At 46.3% G+C, this 12879-nt stretch overlaps 1 protein-coding gene across 1 annotated transcript in view; it reads right to left on the bottom strand.

Moving 5' to 3' along the window:
• The window catches only part of MAN1C1 (mannosidase alpha class 1C member 1), an 86040-nt gene extending 73845 nt beyond the window's left edge, over window positions 1–12195 (bottom strand). Inside the window, exon 1 of the mRNA XM_050932229.1 lies at window positions 10331–12195. Coding sequence (XP_050788186.1) covers window positions 10331–10864 — 534 coding nt within the window. The 5' untranslated portion in view covers window positions 10865–12195. The remainder of the gene's footprint in view (window positions 1–10330) is intronic.
• Window positions 12196–12879: the final 684 nt, after the last annotated feature.

The following is a 12879-nucleotide window of genomic DNA, read 5'->3' as shown; positions in this document are numbered from 1 at the left end:
TTTATCACAGGTACTAGTCAGTAACAGACACAAGAAAATGATCCCGTAAAGGATACAAGAAAGTTATCCTGCAGCCGTCCCAGAGTCCAGTGTTTGAGTTGTCACTCAAGGAAAGTGTTAAGAAATACTTGGAGCACAGTAACAAATTTATTAGCCAGAGGCTGATAAACTCCTCCAGGAGTCTCTCGGTCAACAATAAATCAGAGAAATCGGCTTTTAAATACTGGATCTTTAATAAAAAATAAAGCAAGTGGAGTGGATGTTAGAACAGTATTAGAATTCAGCTGCCAGAACTATGGGGACTTGCTTTCATTCAGTCTGACCTCCCATCATGAGAGGTACCAAGGGTTGGCCCTGGCATCATTCCAACACTGCATTAGACGGTCATCACACTACAATGATTAATGAACTTCTGAAAGACGAAAGCTATGAAAATCAAGTTAGATTACATGGGTAATAAACTAAGGCAAACAAACATAAGGATTCATAGAAATCAGAGACAGAAGCGATCTTTAGGTCAGTGAGTCCATGTCCCTGCCAGTAGAATTGTCTCCCACAATACATTTTCGAATGCTCTTTCTATTCTTGTTTTAAACAACACAGTCAACAGATTCCCAAAAGAAGGGGTGGAAATCTATTTCAAATCTAACTTTCAGGAATTTCCCCTCTAATATTCAGCTTAAATTTTTCCTGTCCTTACATTTTGGAAAACCAGAGAGTAAGGAATGGAAAGAAGAGAAGGTCTCTAGGACTTTTTCCTGCATCTTATGGAGGATTTATTGGAGATTAATAACCCTTTCAAAAATATATAGTTTGAACCAATCCACCATAGAGAATGGAAGAATATATATATCAGAGGAGCAACATGCTGGTTACATGTAATTCCACTCAGCACAGAGGTCTGATGGGTGCATGGTGCAAAGCAACCACCATGTTTAGGAAATGGAGAATCACGTCCTGGTTTCATTGCTGGATGAAGGCTTTTGAGATGGTTAAGCAGCATCAGAAAAGTTAGCTGGGGATTTGCCTGGGTATAGCTAGTGCATCTTAAGATAGCTGTGAAGCGTAAATTTCTATTTTCAGAACTCCAGAATAATTTGTTCCTCAACTCAGGACTGCCAGCACTAAAATTTGAGATGGGGGCTTCTGATGAGGAGCTGGAGAATTGAAAACACCCCAGTACTTCTATTGGAGGCTTTTTATCAGCTAGCTGGGCTAACTTATACATGTGGCATTAGGGTAGAAATAGTCTGAGCAGTCACTACAGCATTATAATTGTCTTTTTGTTACTTTCTAAAGTACACAGCTATGCACTTTCTTCACTGGCCAGGGAAATCATGTTAACACAATTATAGCAAGAACGCTGTTTTAAAACACTGCTCTCTAGAAAGAGACTAACATGGTTTCAGTTCTCAGTACTGACAAGCATTTAGGACCTCACCTGCCCCCAACGGAGTCAATAAGAGTTTTTCATTGACTTCAACTGAAGCAAGACAGGGTACTTAAAAACCTGACATTTCCTACAGAATACCGAAGATAACGCTGTTATAGCAAGTTAGCGTTTGTACATTACTCTGAAAATGTAAAGCACGCTCAGTTGTGCTGCTGTAGCATTTTCCACGCCTTCTGCATAAATTATTCTTCACAATGCTCTTATGATTATCCCTATTCTACCATATAATGATCTGAAGAACAGAAAGGTTAAGTGACGCATCCAAGACCACAGAGTGGAAATGTCAGAGGCAGGATTAGAACTAATGAATTCCTGGCTCCCAGTCAATCTCACATAGAAAAAAACAATTAACTCAAATAAGCAACGAAGAATTATTTTTAGTGGGACTTCTGTTTGCTTTTCTTTTTAATTCCCTTTAGTCCTCTCCACTGACTCAAGTACACAGCTTGGTTACAATGCAAGGGACTCCTTGTTTCAGCTTTCAAGATAAATGTATGCAGAGGGAAAGCAGTAAAGTAGTTTTTGGTTTAGAACAGTCTCTAAAAATAATTTGCACTTATAAAGCTCCCCGAGGAACTCAAAGTGCTTTGAATGCATTAGTTATGCCTCACACTAGCTAAATTAGGTAAGTACAGTAATACCCATTTCATAGACGGACATACTAAGCTAGAGAAGTTAAGAGTAAAATATTATATTTTTAAAGCTTTGATTCTTTATGCAGCTAATGCCACAGGTTGTTCAGGTTAACAATGAAATATTATTTTTTCAAACTACTTTTCACCATTTCTGCCATTTACTTTTGCCATGTCTTTCAGGGTGGACAATGAAGATGACACAGTCCATTTCACTCCTATTTTTAGTAAATTTCACCTTTTGGTTCTGTTATATTAGAACAATATTTGCACTGTTTGGGTTAAAAACTACAAGAGAAATGTTTTGGTAGTGTTTACATTCGGCATTTAAAAATAGAAATATCTAGCATAACAGGTTATGTAAAAGTTTATTAAAAGCTTTTTCCCCCCCCCCAAAAAAATCTAGATTTGGGGCCATATTTAATCCAATAATGTCCTTTTATTACTTGCCTAAGCCCACAAAGTGAATCTGTAGCCTCAAATGGAACCCAGAGACCAGTGTTCTGTTGTCCTTAACAGGACATGATGTGTGTCTCTAATAAATATGTGAAGGTCTAATAACTAACATTATCCAATCCTCCTCTGTTCCCACTGTGCCTCCTTCCCTGAGTTTGTGTTAGGTCCATCATGCGCAATATACCCATTATGTACAGATCAATGATACAACACACCATGACAGCGCCTTTGGAGCCCTTCCAGAATATTGTATCATACAATAAACTATATAAGCTCAGGCAACAATTATGGGTGCATGTCAACTCCACACACAAAAAGAGTCTTCTACAATGCTAAGGTACCTGTTGGATCTATACAGTCATTGCTTTAAGTTTAAAAATACAATAAAATTCAAAATACAAGATTTCCCTTCTCTCTACAATAATGCAGTGAATAGTTCACATTGTTTAGACAACTGCATGTAAATTTTAGGTTTAGAAGCAAAAGCACAAACCCGTCTAAGATTATAAAATGTATTTTCTTCCCATCCTTCATTTCTTTAATTTAAGAACAAGCTAGTTTTAAGGATGAGATACATATTTAAAATGTAAAGAGTAAGAAAAGTGTTTCCTGTAAACTCTTGCAAAGAAGCAAAATGAACAAACGGAAATAATTCTCCCAGTAAGGGAGCAGATTTAATTGTTGATTACAAGATTAATCAAGAACCTATAAATATTTTGCACAGGGAATGAGTCAAGCTGGATAAGATCCCATGTTTGAGCAAATATTTGTGACATACAATTATTGAGAAGATTTAAGTGATTAAATATATGGTAAAGTGTTACAGATGAGATGAAGCCATTATCTAACTATACTGCTCCATCCTTCTTGGCTTTGTATTTGAGGCAACCCAATGAGTTTCCATGTGTTTACTGAACTAATTCAGCAATATGTAGGGCCCTGCGCATAACAGACTTGTATGCATCCTGGAAACCTGTTTAACCACATCCAGAGCTTGTGTTCAGTCATTATCTGTAATCTGTCTGGAGAGGTCCACGCTCTAGCAATTTTGCTTGTGTACAAACAGGGCACTGTCTTTAAGCAGCAGTTTACAAATCAGCTTTACATCAAATGTAGTTGTTTCGTAAAAAGAGCTCTCAGTGTTTGATTTTATAGCCAAGAGCAGACATTTACTGACAACTAATCCCCTGAAATGCAGAAATAACCTTAACCGTAACAACACTAGTGGGTCCTCCTATACCATTAGGATCTTGAAGAATACTGTACTGTAGAATGGGTTACAGAGGTAAAAATATTTTCTGTATTCATACATCACATCAATAGGACAAATATTATTAGTCAATTAACCATACGCACCAATGGTGCAAATATATGTTTAATACAGTTAACCATACACCATTTGCGCGGAATGAGGAATTCACAGTCTCATCATATACAGGTTAGGGCTAAATTTTGTTTGCACGAATCCACCAGAGACTAGTGAAGCACAAAATATACTGTACGCACCATTTGGGGAATTATCAGTACAGTGCCTTTTGAAAGGTTCAGTAAATAAGGCATGAGAAAAGAGAACACAATATAAAGGAAAATCTCAGCAGGGCCTTGACCCAGCTAGAATTCCAAAATACAGCAGGACCCTCTCATAGCAAAGCTATTTTTCCTCTACAGCTGGAATTATGATTTGATCACAATATACTGAAACAGTTTGGAGTCTTCATTCTATTTCACTATAAAGAGTTTTACTATAGCAGTTTTCTCTTTAATCAGTTTCCCGTGTACCTCTCTTACAAGGTACTTGACTAACGTTTGACCACCACAAAGGACTAAATTATCTTCGTTCAAGCTAGACAGATGGGTTCAGAAAAGTACATTTCCATCTGGAGTTGCTATTGGCACTATGAAAGCACTAGAACAGACAGTATTTGGCATTTAGTTTTCGGGCTGCCCTCAGATTTGCATTTCACTGTCAGGCCAGTTGTAAGCTAAAACCAACAAATGTGAGGAGATCGATGTTACTCAAGTTGGTGGTCTCAGTCCAGTTCTTAGTGGCTCAGTATACATCAAATACCATCATTACTATTATCGGCCTCACTGGTCATGTCTGCAAAGCCACCAAGGACTGAGTGAACATGTGAACTGAACTCTCCTCTCCCACCAGAGGTCAGGGTTGAGGCACTTTTTCAGACAGGACACTTACTGGGCAGCTACCTGTAATGCACCCGTTGCATTTTATCCACAAATGGATTACTGGGTAGGATTTTCAAAAGCATCTAAGGGAATTAGGCACCCAACACCACCGACTTTCCATGGAAGTTAAGCATGTAATCTAATGTTTCTAATTCTTGTAAATCAGCTGCTAGAAGTAAACTGCCAAAATAGCTGTTTAAAAATGGATCTACCTTGATAGTTGTCTGCTGTTCAGCCATGTTATATCTGAAAATGATTACTACAACAACTGAAAATACAGTATTGTAGTGGTGTGACTTGGTGATGGTTTCATTGTTAGTCACAAAGATTAAAAAAAGAATATTTTCAGTGATGGCAAGACTTTGTTTGGAGGAACTGGGGGAAACCATATGGATGGCCTCTTGAAAATAAGAACCTGGATGGGAGAAAACTGTCAAATTAAATACATATTTAGAACTATGTTAAAAAGGACAAACTGAAGGTCAGGTGAGGTAAATGTGAGTGGGAGGGAAAAGAAGGAGTAACTATGATGAAAAGAGCTACAATATAAAGCAAATACATTTTAATTACTACCAATAAAAACAAACTGAATATATATCAGAGAGGTAGACAATTAAGAGCAAGGAACTCCTGGGTTGTGATCCTGGCTCTGACACATTCCCTCTGCATGCTTTGAAAACTCAGGTACAAGGACATTGTCAGGTTAAGATCACATTCTCTTATATGAGGTCAAGACACATTTCCTTACTTAAGTATCAGAGGGGTAGCCGTGTTAGTCTGGATCTGTAAAAGCAGCAAAGAATCCTGTGGCACCTTATAGACTAACAGACGTTTTGGAGCATGAGCTTTCGTGGGTGAATACCCACTTCATCAGATGCATGGGCATCTGATGAAGTGGGTATTCACCCACGAAAGCTCATGCTCCAAAACGTCTGTTAGTCTATAAGGTGCCACAGGATTCTTTGCTTCCTTACTTAAGTTACTATTAATGCCTTTGTTTATTAAACCTGAAGACGCTGTAAGTTTCCTTTATTTATGCTGCTTGTTTACTGTTTGGATTTTTCACAGCTTTGAGAGAGAAAGCAGGCTAGTCAGTTTCACTTTTGTTTATGGCCAGTTTCTAGTTAGTTATTGGTACCCAGTCTCAAGCCCTAGCAGGCTGCTGCTTTGGTTGGGTTGAAGACGCTTCAGGGTAAAGCTATATCTTTTCCATTGTTCTCAGGCCCCACCAAGTCCCCCCATCAATTTAGACCTGCAGAGCCAATGCAGCAACAGGAGAGCAAGCGGCATTCTATTTTGCCTCATGCATCATCAGCAAAACTGTCAGCTAAACTCATTTTGCAAAATATTTATGATGCAAGAGGCAGAAACCACACAGCCTGATTTTTCCAGATCCCAGGCTGAATTTTCAGTTATGGCAGCGGGAGAGTTAGGGGAGAGGGAGAATCATTCTGACTTGTAATTGAGGGAACTTGATCTGAAAATTGTTGAGAGAGAATACATACGGAATCCCACAGTGTTGTTTTTACAGTAACTTTCTGACTATAGCCACATTTCAACTTTGAACATTAATCAGTATGTGGCACATGTTAAAAATTAGCTATTCCCTGAAACCATGCATGATTGATCAGTTATACAACTAATGTTTTTCAGAGCTCAGTTAAGGAGATGAATTATTCCCGGCTCTTTAGATTTCTTAACCTGTAGCACTGGGAATGCTATGATTTGGTTTTATCGCAATTTTCTCCAAAGGTCAGAACTCCTGCTGTACTCAACTGTCAAAAGTAACACACAGCAGTACATCCTAGGCAATTCTCCAGGTGACACTGACCTTTTGCAGTAAAAAGCCTGTGCAGTTCAGGTGCTTTCTTTCTGAAGAACGAGATGCTCACTGACTTTGGGATTAAAAAGAGAAATTAGAACCTTTGTAATGTGCGCACTATGCTAAGATTTACAGCTTGGCGTTAATTGGGAAAAAATGCTAGCCAACTAAGTTCACTGCAATACTGCAATTACTTCTAATTAGTAACATCAACAGCAGTCTCCCTTGTATTCCAATTTGAGAGTCAAAACATCAGCAAATAAGATGCAGTATTTGAATCATGTGCACAGTGTAAGACAGTGAACTAGATTCACTGCTATTGTGACTCCTGGTTCTGCAAACAGCTTCAGTGCCCCTGCTGCTGCTCAGAGTTTTCCCAAACAGCAGCACAGTTAAAATGACACCAATGTGGGCAGTTTTACCCTGTGGCCAGCAATACATTTACAGTGGGAAGAGCCTGGAAAGACAAGAGTAGAAAACACGCAGGCACAATCACCCTCACAACAGCCGAGAAGCTAGGGACTCACCCAACTGTCAAGAGGCTCTGAGGTGGGGTCAGGGCCGGTGCAAGGATGTTTCGGGCCCTAGGCGAAACTTCCACCTTGCGCCCGCCCCCCCACGCCCCTGCCCTGAGGCACCCTCCCCCCGCAGCAGCTCCCCCCCGCTGCCCTGAGGCACCCCCCCTACGGCAGCTCCCCCCCGCCCCAGCTCACCCCTGCTACGAGCATGAGCACCCCGAGGCTGCTTCACTTCTCCCGCCTCCCAGGCTTGCAGTGCCAATCAGCTTAGATGCCGCAAGCCTGGGAGGCGGGAGAAGTGAAGCAGCCATGGCATGCTTGGGGAGGAGGTGGGGTAGGGGTGAGCTGGGGCGCAGAGATCCCATGCATGCCACCCCCCTCCTTACTTGCTGCAGGCGGCCCTCCCCGTGCTCCCCTGCCCCAACTCCCTCTGTCTAAATGCCAGCGGCGACCGGGGCAGCCGAAGATCCAGCCGCCGCAGTTGCTGCCGAAGAAAATGGCGCCCCCCCAAATGCCAGTGCCCTAGGCAACCGCCTAGGTCACCGAAATGGTTGCACCGGCCCTGGGTGGGGTGAGGAAGGAGACAACTCTAACTGCCAGCAGCCAAAGTGGCCTGAAAGATGAGCAGATTTCAATGTCGATCATGATAATAAAAGCTGAAATAGAAGATGGAGCCCCTGAGCAGAGTTCCAGGAACAGAACCTGGCAGGCCTTTCACTCCTTCCTTCAACGCTAGGAAAGGGAAGGTCCTGGATTTGACTGTGACATCATTGCTAGTCCTTGATGAAGTCCCAATTCTCTGTCTCATCTGTCACGTGGCCTCCGGCTCACCAGTGTCCAAAAATTTTTTCAAGCCCTGTTCATACCCATCCTCCCTGTGTTCTGAAGAATGCACCCAGTGCACTGTAAGAAGCTAGGGAAAAAAGACTTGAACAACTAGAACGATCTGGAGCAGATTTTAGCAAATTGCGTAGCTTGAAATTCTGGGAGAAACACAGGGGACTGGGACATCATCAAGGACCAGAGATGGTCTCAGTCAAACCCAGGGCCCTGTAGCTAACATATACATCTGAATGTGCAGTAATTTGATCATTCATCCCTGCAGAATGCCATCGCTCTCACCACTCACCTACACCCCACATTTCCACAAAATGTACAAATGAAAATGTATTTTGACAACCTAAATGCCCTGTCATGACTTTGCTGGTTTCCCCTTTACCATTTATTATCCTTTCTCCTTTCCTTTTTATATATAATTTTTTATCTTCGCTCCTCTTCATTTCCTTCCTTGTGTCTCTTCTATTGACAATTAAAAAAACCTTTTCTTAACAAGTCAGTGCAATACCCCCTTCCTGTTTTATATAGTCACTTTTGTCTTCTAGCTCCATTTTTGAACAGAGGGGGGAAAAATGAGTTCAAGCACTTTTCATGATTAAGTATCCTGCTGTTCAAAGTATCCTTGGGCATGAAACTTGTATTTACGAATTCTGACCCTGTGAAAACCTAACTTTGCCATCGCGCACTAATTATGAATACATTCTAAGCGCTCAGGCCTGAAAATGTTCAGGCTGCTAAATATTAATCCTGTATTAAAAATTAAACACAGATAAATGGTCTAGTGCCACATTTTATTATTTCAAAAACAACTGATGTTAGCTTTGCATGCGTGCATCATGTTGTCCTAGTGTACTTTGGCACTGGGAGCCCACAAGGTACCAAAATATACAAGAATCCTTACCTCAAAGTGTATGAGAGAGCAGGATGCTGGGATATTTTGATACCCTGCTGGCTAACAGTGCAGCAGGCAGGCAGAGTGAAAGGATGGTTCAATCATGCCTAGGATCAAAAAGAAACCTAGCACCCCTGGGTGTGTTGTGTCTGGCTGCCTGGCAGAGAAGTTGGAATTTTACCAGTACTGCAGCCTTTGTTTTGAGGACAGCACTCTCAGAACCAAAAGGAGAACTTAAAAAAAACAAGTATATTTTTAAAACGTAGGTTGCATCAAGGGCTTGTCAACCTTGATATTATCCCATTATCCTTTCATTTCCCTCTCTGTTCAACTTGGGGCTGTTTAACTACCTGCTAAATGCCTACAGCTTTACTAAGGAACAAAACCAGGAAATTAATACTCTGCATCATTAAATCTGTACCTTTTATTTATTGGCATTTTTGATCTACTAAGATTTGCTCCAAGTTTATCAGTCGCCGCAAAAGACGGGATACATTCAATCTAGTATTACATTGATTCCATAGCCCTTGGTTAACTAGGTCACAGATTACACTGCAGTGTTTGCAAGGCAGCCAGGCTTTATGCACAAACTGTAGGCATTAAGCCAAACTCTACCCTCAGTTACACCCAGGTAACCCCGCTGATATCACCAGGACTGCATGGGGCTAACTCAAGGCCAGAATTTCGATCCTTTGTTTCCAGGTAAAAAGTCCTGAATCCCTGCTTCCCTAAGCTAGATGCCAGAGTGATTTACAGATGCAGAGGACCTAGAAATCGGCGGGATAGAAAGACCTGGTAGGTCACAGCCAGTCCATTCCGCAGGCTAGTGTAAGTTTGATAATTATTTTCTAATGCTTTATCCACTCCGCGTTTTAAATATCTTAAGTGACCAGGTTTCCACTATTTCCCAGGGGTGAGACTATTCCACAATGTTATAATACACCCCACGGTTAGGAAGTTTTTTCCAAATAGCCAACCTGAAATTTCCCTTTGTATTATTTCATCTCATAGCTCCTAGTCAGACCTATTGGGCTACCCAAACGCATTTCCCGTGTTGAGTGTGTAGAAATGCAGAGACATGTGCCTTGTGTCACATTATAAGTAACACACACCTTCGGGGGCACGGTAAAAAGACACCACCCCATTGAAAGGGGCATTGTGAGTCTGCACTAACCTTAGGGATTGGGAGAGACGAACAGAGGTGGCAGGGCTGGGGGTGGAAAAGCCAGGAGCCCTGGGTGATAAAGGGAGCATGCAGAGAGGCTAGGATAACACAAACAATAACTGAAAGGAGACGGGGACGCTTGCAAAGGGCTGGTGGAATAATGGAGCAGAGACATGGAAGGGGTCAGTGAGGGGACACGGGAGTGGAAGAGGACCACCTAGGGAAACAGCACCGGGCTGGGAGAACTGGGGGCTCACGGGAGGGATGAGGGAGTGACTGACCAGTGATGGAGACTGGCAGGAGGGGAAGGAGGAGAGAGGAGCCGAACAAGCATGAGGAGACGAGAAGCAGCCGCGGAGCCTTTTTACCTCTTTGATCTTCAGCCTGCGGGCGCGGGTCTCGGGCTCCTCGCCGCCGCGTCTCCCCAGCACCGGGTGGCGAAGGCGGCTGTGGAATTTGTCGTAGTCGAAGCGGAACGGGGCTCGGGTCTGGCGGGGAGCGGCGGGCGCCGAGTCCGTCCCCGCCTCGGCGCCCCCTTCCCCGGGCTGCACCTGCTGCCTGCTGCCCCCGGCGGAGGTGTGGGCCGGGGGGGCGCCCAGCCGGGCCGCGGCGCGGAGCTTGTCCTGGAGGCGGCGGGGGGCGGCGGGGCTGGCATGGCGGGGCTCGGCGGCGGCGGCGGCCGGGGGGCTGCGGGGCAGGTCGGAGTCCCCGGCCGCGGGGGCGGCGCGGCGGGGCAGGAAGACGCGCTTGAAGCGGGAGGAGTCGGGCAGCAGAAAGAGGGCCCCGAAGCAGAGGGTGAGCAGGCCCGAGAGGAAGAGCAGAAAGAGGAACTTCTGCGGCAGCCGCAGCCCCAGCGCCGCCGGCCAGCCCGGCATGCCCGGCAGCTTCCGCAGCAGCAGCATGGGCACGGCCGGGGGGGCAGCAGCTCCGGCAGCAGGCGCTGCAGGCAGCGGGGGTGCCCGGCAAAGACAGGAGAGGCGCCCCGGCGTGGGGGGCTCCAGCAGAGTCAGTGCAGAGGGCTGGGCACTGGCCCCTGCGCTGCCCGGGGGCTCCCCACTCTCCCGGGCCGGCAGCGAGGCGGGCTGACACGTGGGTCGCTCAGGGCAGAGGCAGAGGGGAGCTGCTCGGGGGCAAGGGGAGAGTCACACGCCCACCGCTTGGGCTCTGTCGCCAGGCTCCAGGGGCTGGGAACGGCGCCTGGAGGGGAGCGGAGTTGGCAGGCTGGGATGCTCGGCCGCGGCCGTCCCCGTCCCTTCCCCGCGCACAGGCGTCTGCAGGGTGCTGGGCAGCGAGTCAGAGTCGCCCGTTCTGGCATGAAGGTGCCGGCAAATCCATCGCTCTGGACCGCTGCGGAGTGCGGGGATGGGGTGAGCTCCCCGGCCGCGGTCTGCGCCTATCCCAGGCCGGGGGCCGGTTGCAGGCTGGCTCCGGGACTAGACAGGAGTCCGGAGAGGTGCGATCCCTGCTCGGTAGACGAAGGAGGATTCACGCTGCAGCATTTCCGCAGGAGGGGACCCGCGGCTCGTTCAACACGAGGCAAGGCTGTTGCATGCAGGACGCTCCTTGCCTTTGTCCCAGAGCGCGTCTGCAGCCCCCCTGGCAGCCGCCTCACGTCTCCCGGCTCCCATTTAGCTCCTTTCCCCTCAAGTCTCTCTTTTGTGAGCAGCTCTCTGGCCCTGCGCCACCTCCCTGGATCCTCGACCTTTCACATCCTCCCTGGGCTCTTCTGGTAGCCGGAAAGCCCCCTTCAAGGAGGGCGGTGAAGGCTCCACAGCCTGAGGAGCAACTGAGACAAAACACAGGAAGAACAGTACCCAAGAGCAAGCAAACGAGGAGGGGCTGCTCCCTTCCTCCCCTGCTAAACCTTGTGCTCAGGCGATGGGCTCCAGGCTGCAGACTGTCCAGCCCGCACCAGTCTTTCCACACAACAAGTTTCCTGGCGAAACCAGAGCTCTTGCTCCTTCTAAAACTATCCTAGTTAATTTCCACTTGCTGGTAAATTTCATCCTCAGTGGGGTTCCCCCCTTTTCAGTCGTTTTTCTTTTCTGCCCTAGAGAGAAGAGAGATGCACAACTTTCAGCTCGGTGCAAGCCACGCGATCGTTAAAACAGCAGCCCGGTAGCTGTCTCTATAGCTATGAAATGCAATTCCTCAAATACAATCCCCTTGCTGCAATTCAGTTCAGCGCTCCGAGCCCATTTCCTCACCCCCTCTGAACGATCCCGGACACGGGGGTCCTCAAACCTCTCAGAGCTCACTATTACCTGGGCTAGGGTGGCCAGATGTCCTGATTTTACAGGGACAGTCCCAATATTCGGGTTTTTTTTTATATGGGCTCCTATTACCCCCCCTCCCACACACACACACACCCCGTCCAGATTTTGCTATATGGTCATCTTACCCTGGGCCAATAGAAGCGCAGGGTGTTTGCACCTTTTGCTGCTCCCAATGCACTTAAATTAAGAGGAGAAAGGGTCGCTGGCAACTACATTCTCCAGGGGACGCAGCCTTCTTCGCTCCCCCTTCTCTGTCCATCAAACAACCAGAGGTTCAATGCAATCGCATTTTATTAGCCTAATGCATCGACCCCCCACATCCCCTTCTTCCAACCCCCCTGCCCCTGCTGCCAGGCTGCAGCCGATCCCCCAGCACACACCCCGACTGCAGCTGCTGTTGCCTCCACCACGGCTCCGCGCTCACTGCGACAGCTCTCCACTTGGCCCCGCCCCCCGCAGGACGCGCCCCCTAAACAGACCACGCCCCGCACACTCTCCTCCCTCGGGCCACGCCCCCTTGCCTCAACGGTCGGCGCGGCACCCCAACCGTCACTACAGGAGTAGGAGGAGGTGTCATAAGCCAATCGCAGCCAACCGTTATATGCACGGCAATGACTAGCTCCGCCCCTGATTCCTACCTC

This window comes from Gopherus flavomarginatus, chromosome 22, assembly GCF_025201925.1.
Source record: "Gopherus flavomarginatus isolate rGopFla2 chromosome 22, rGopFla2.mat.asm, whole genome shotgun sequence".
NCBI classification, from domain to species: Eukaryota; Metazoa; Chordata; order Testudines; family Testudinidae; genus Gopherus; species Gopherus flavomarginatus.
Note: the sequence above shows the minus strand (reverse complement) of the source record. Positions and strands in the feature narration are given on the sequence as shown.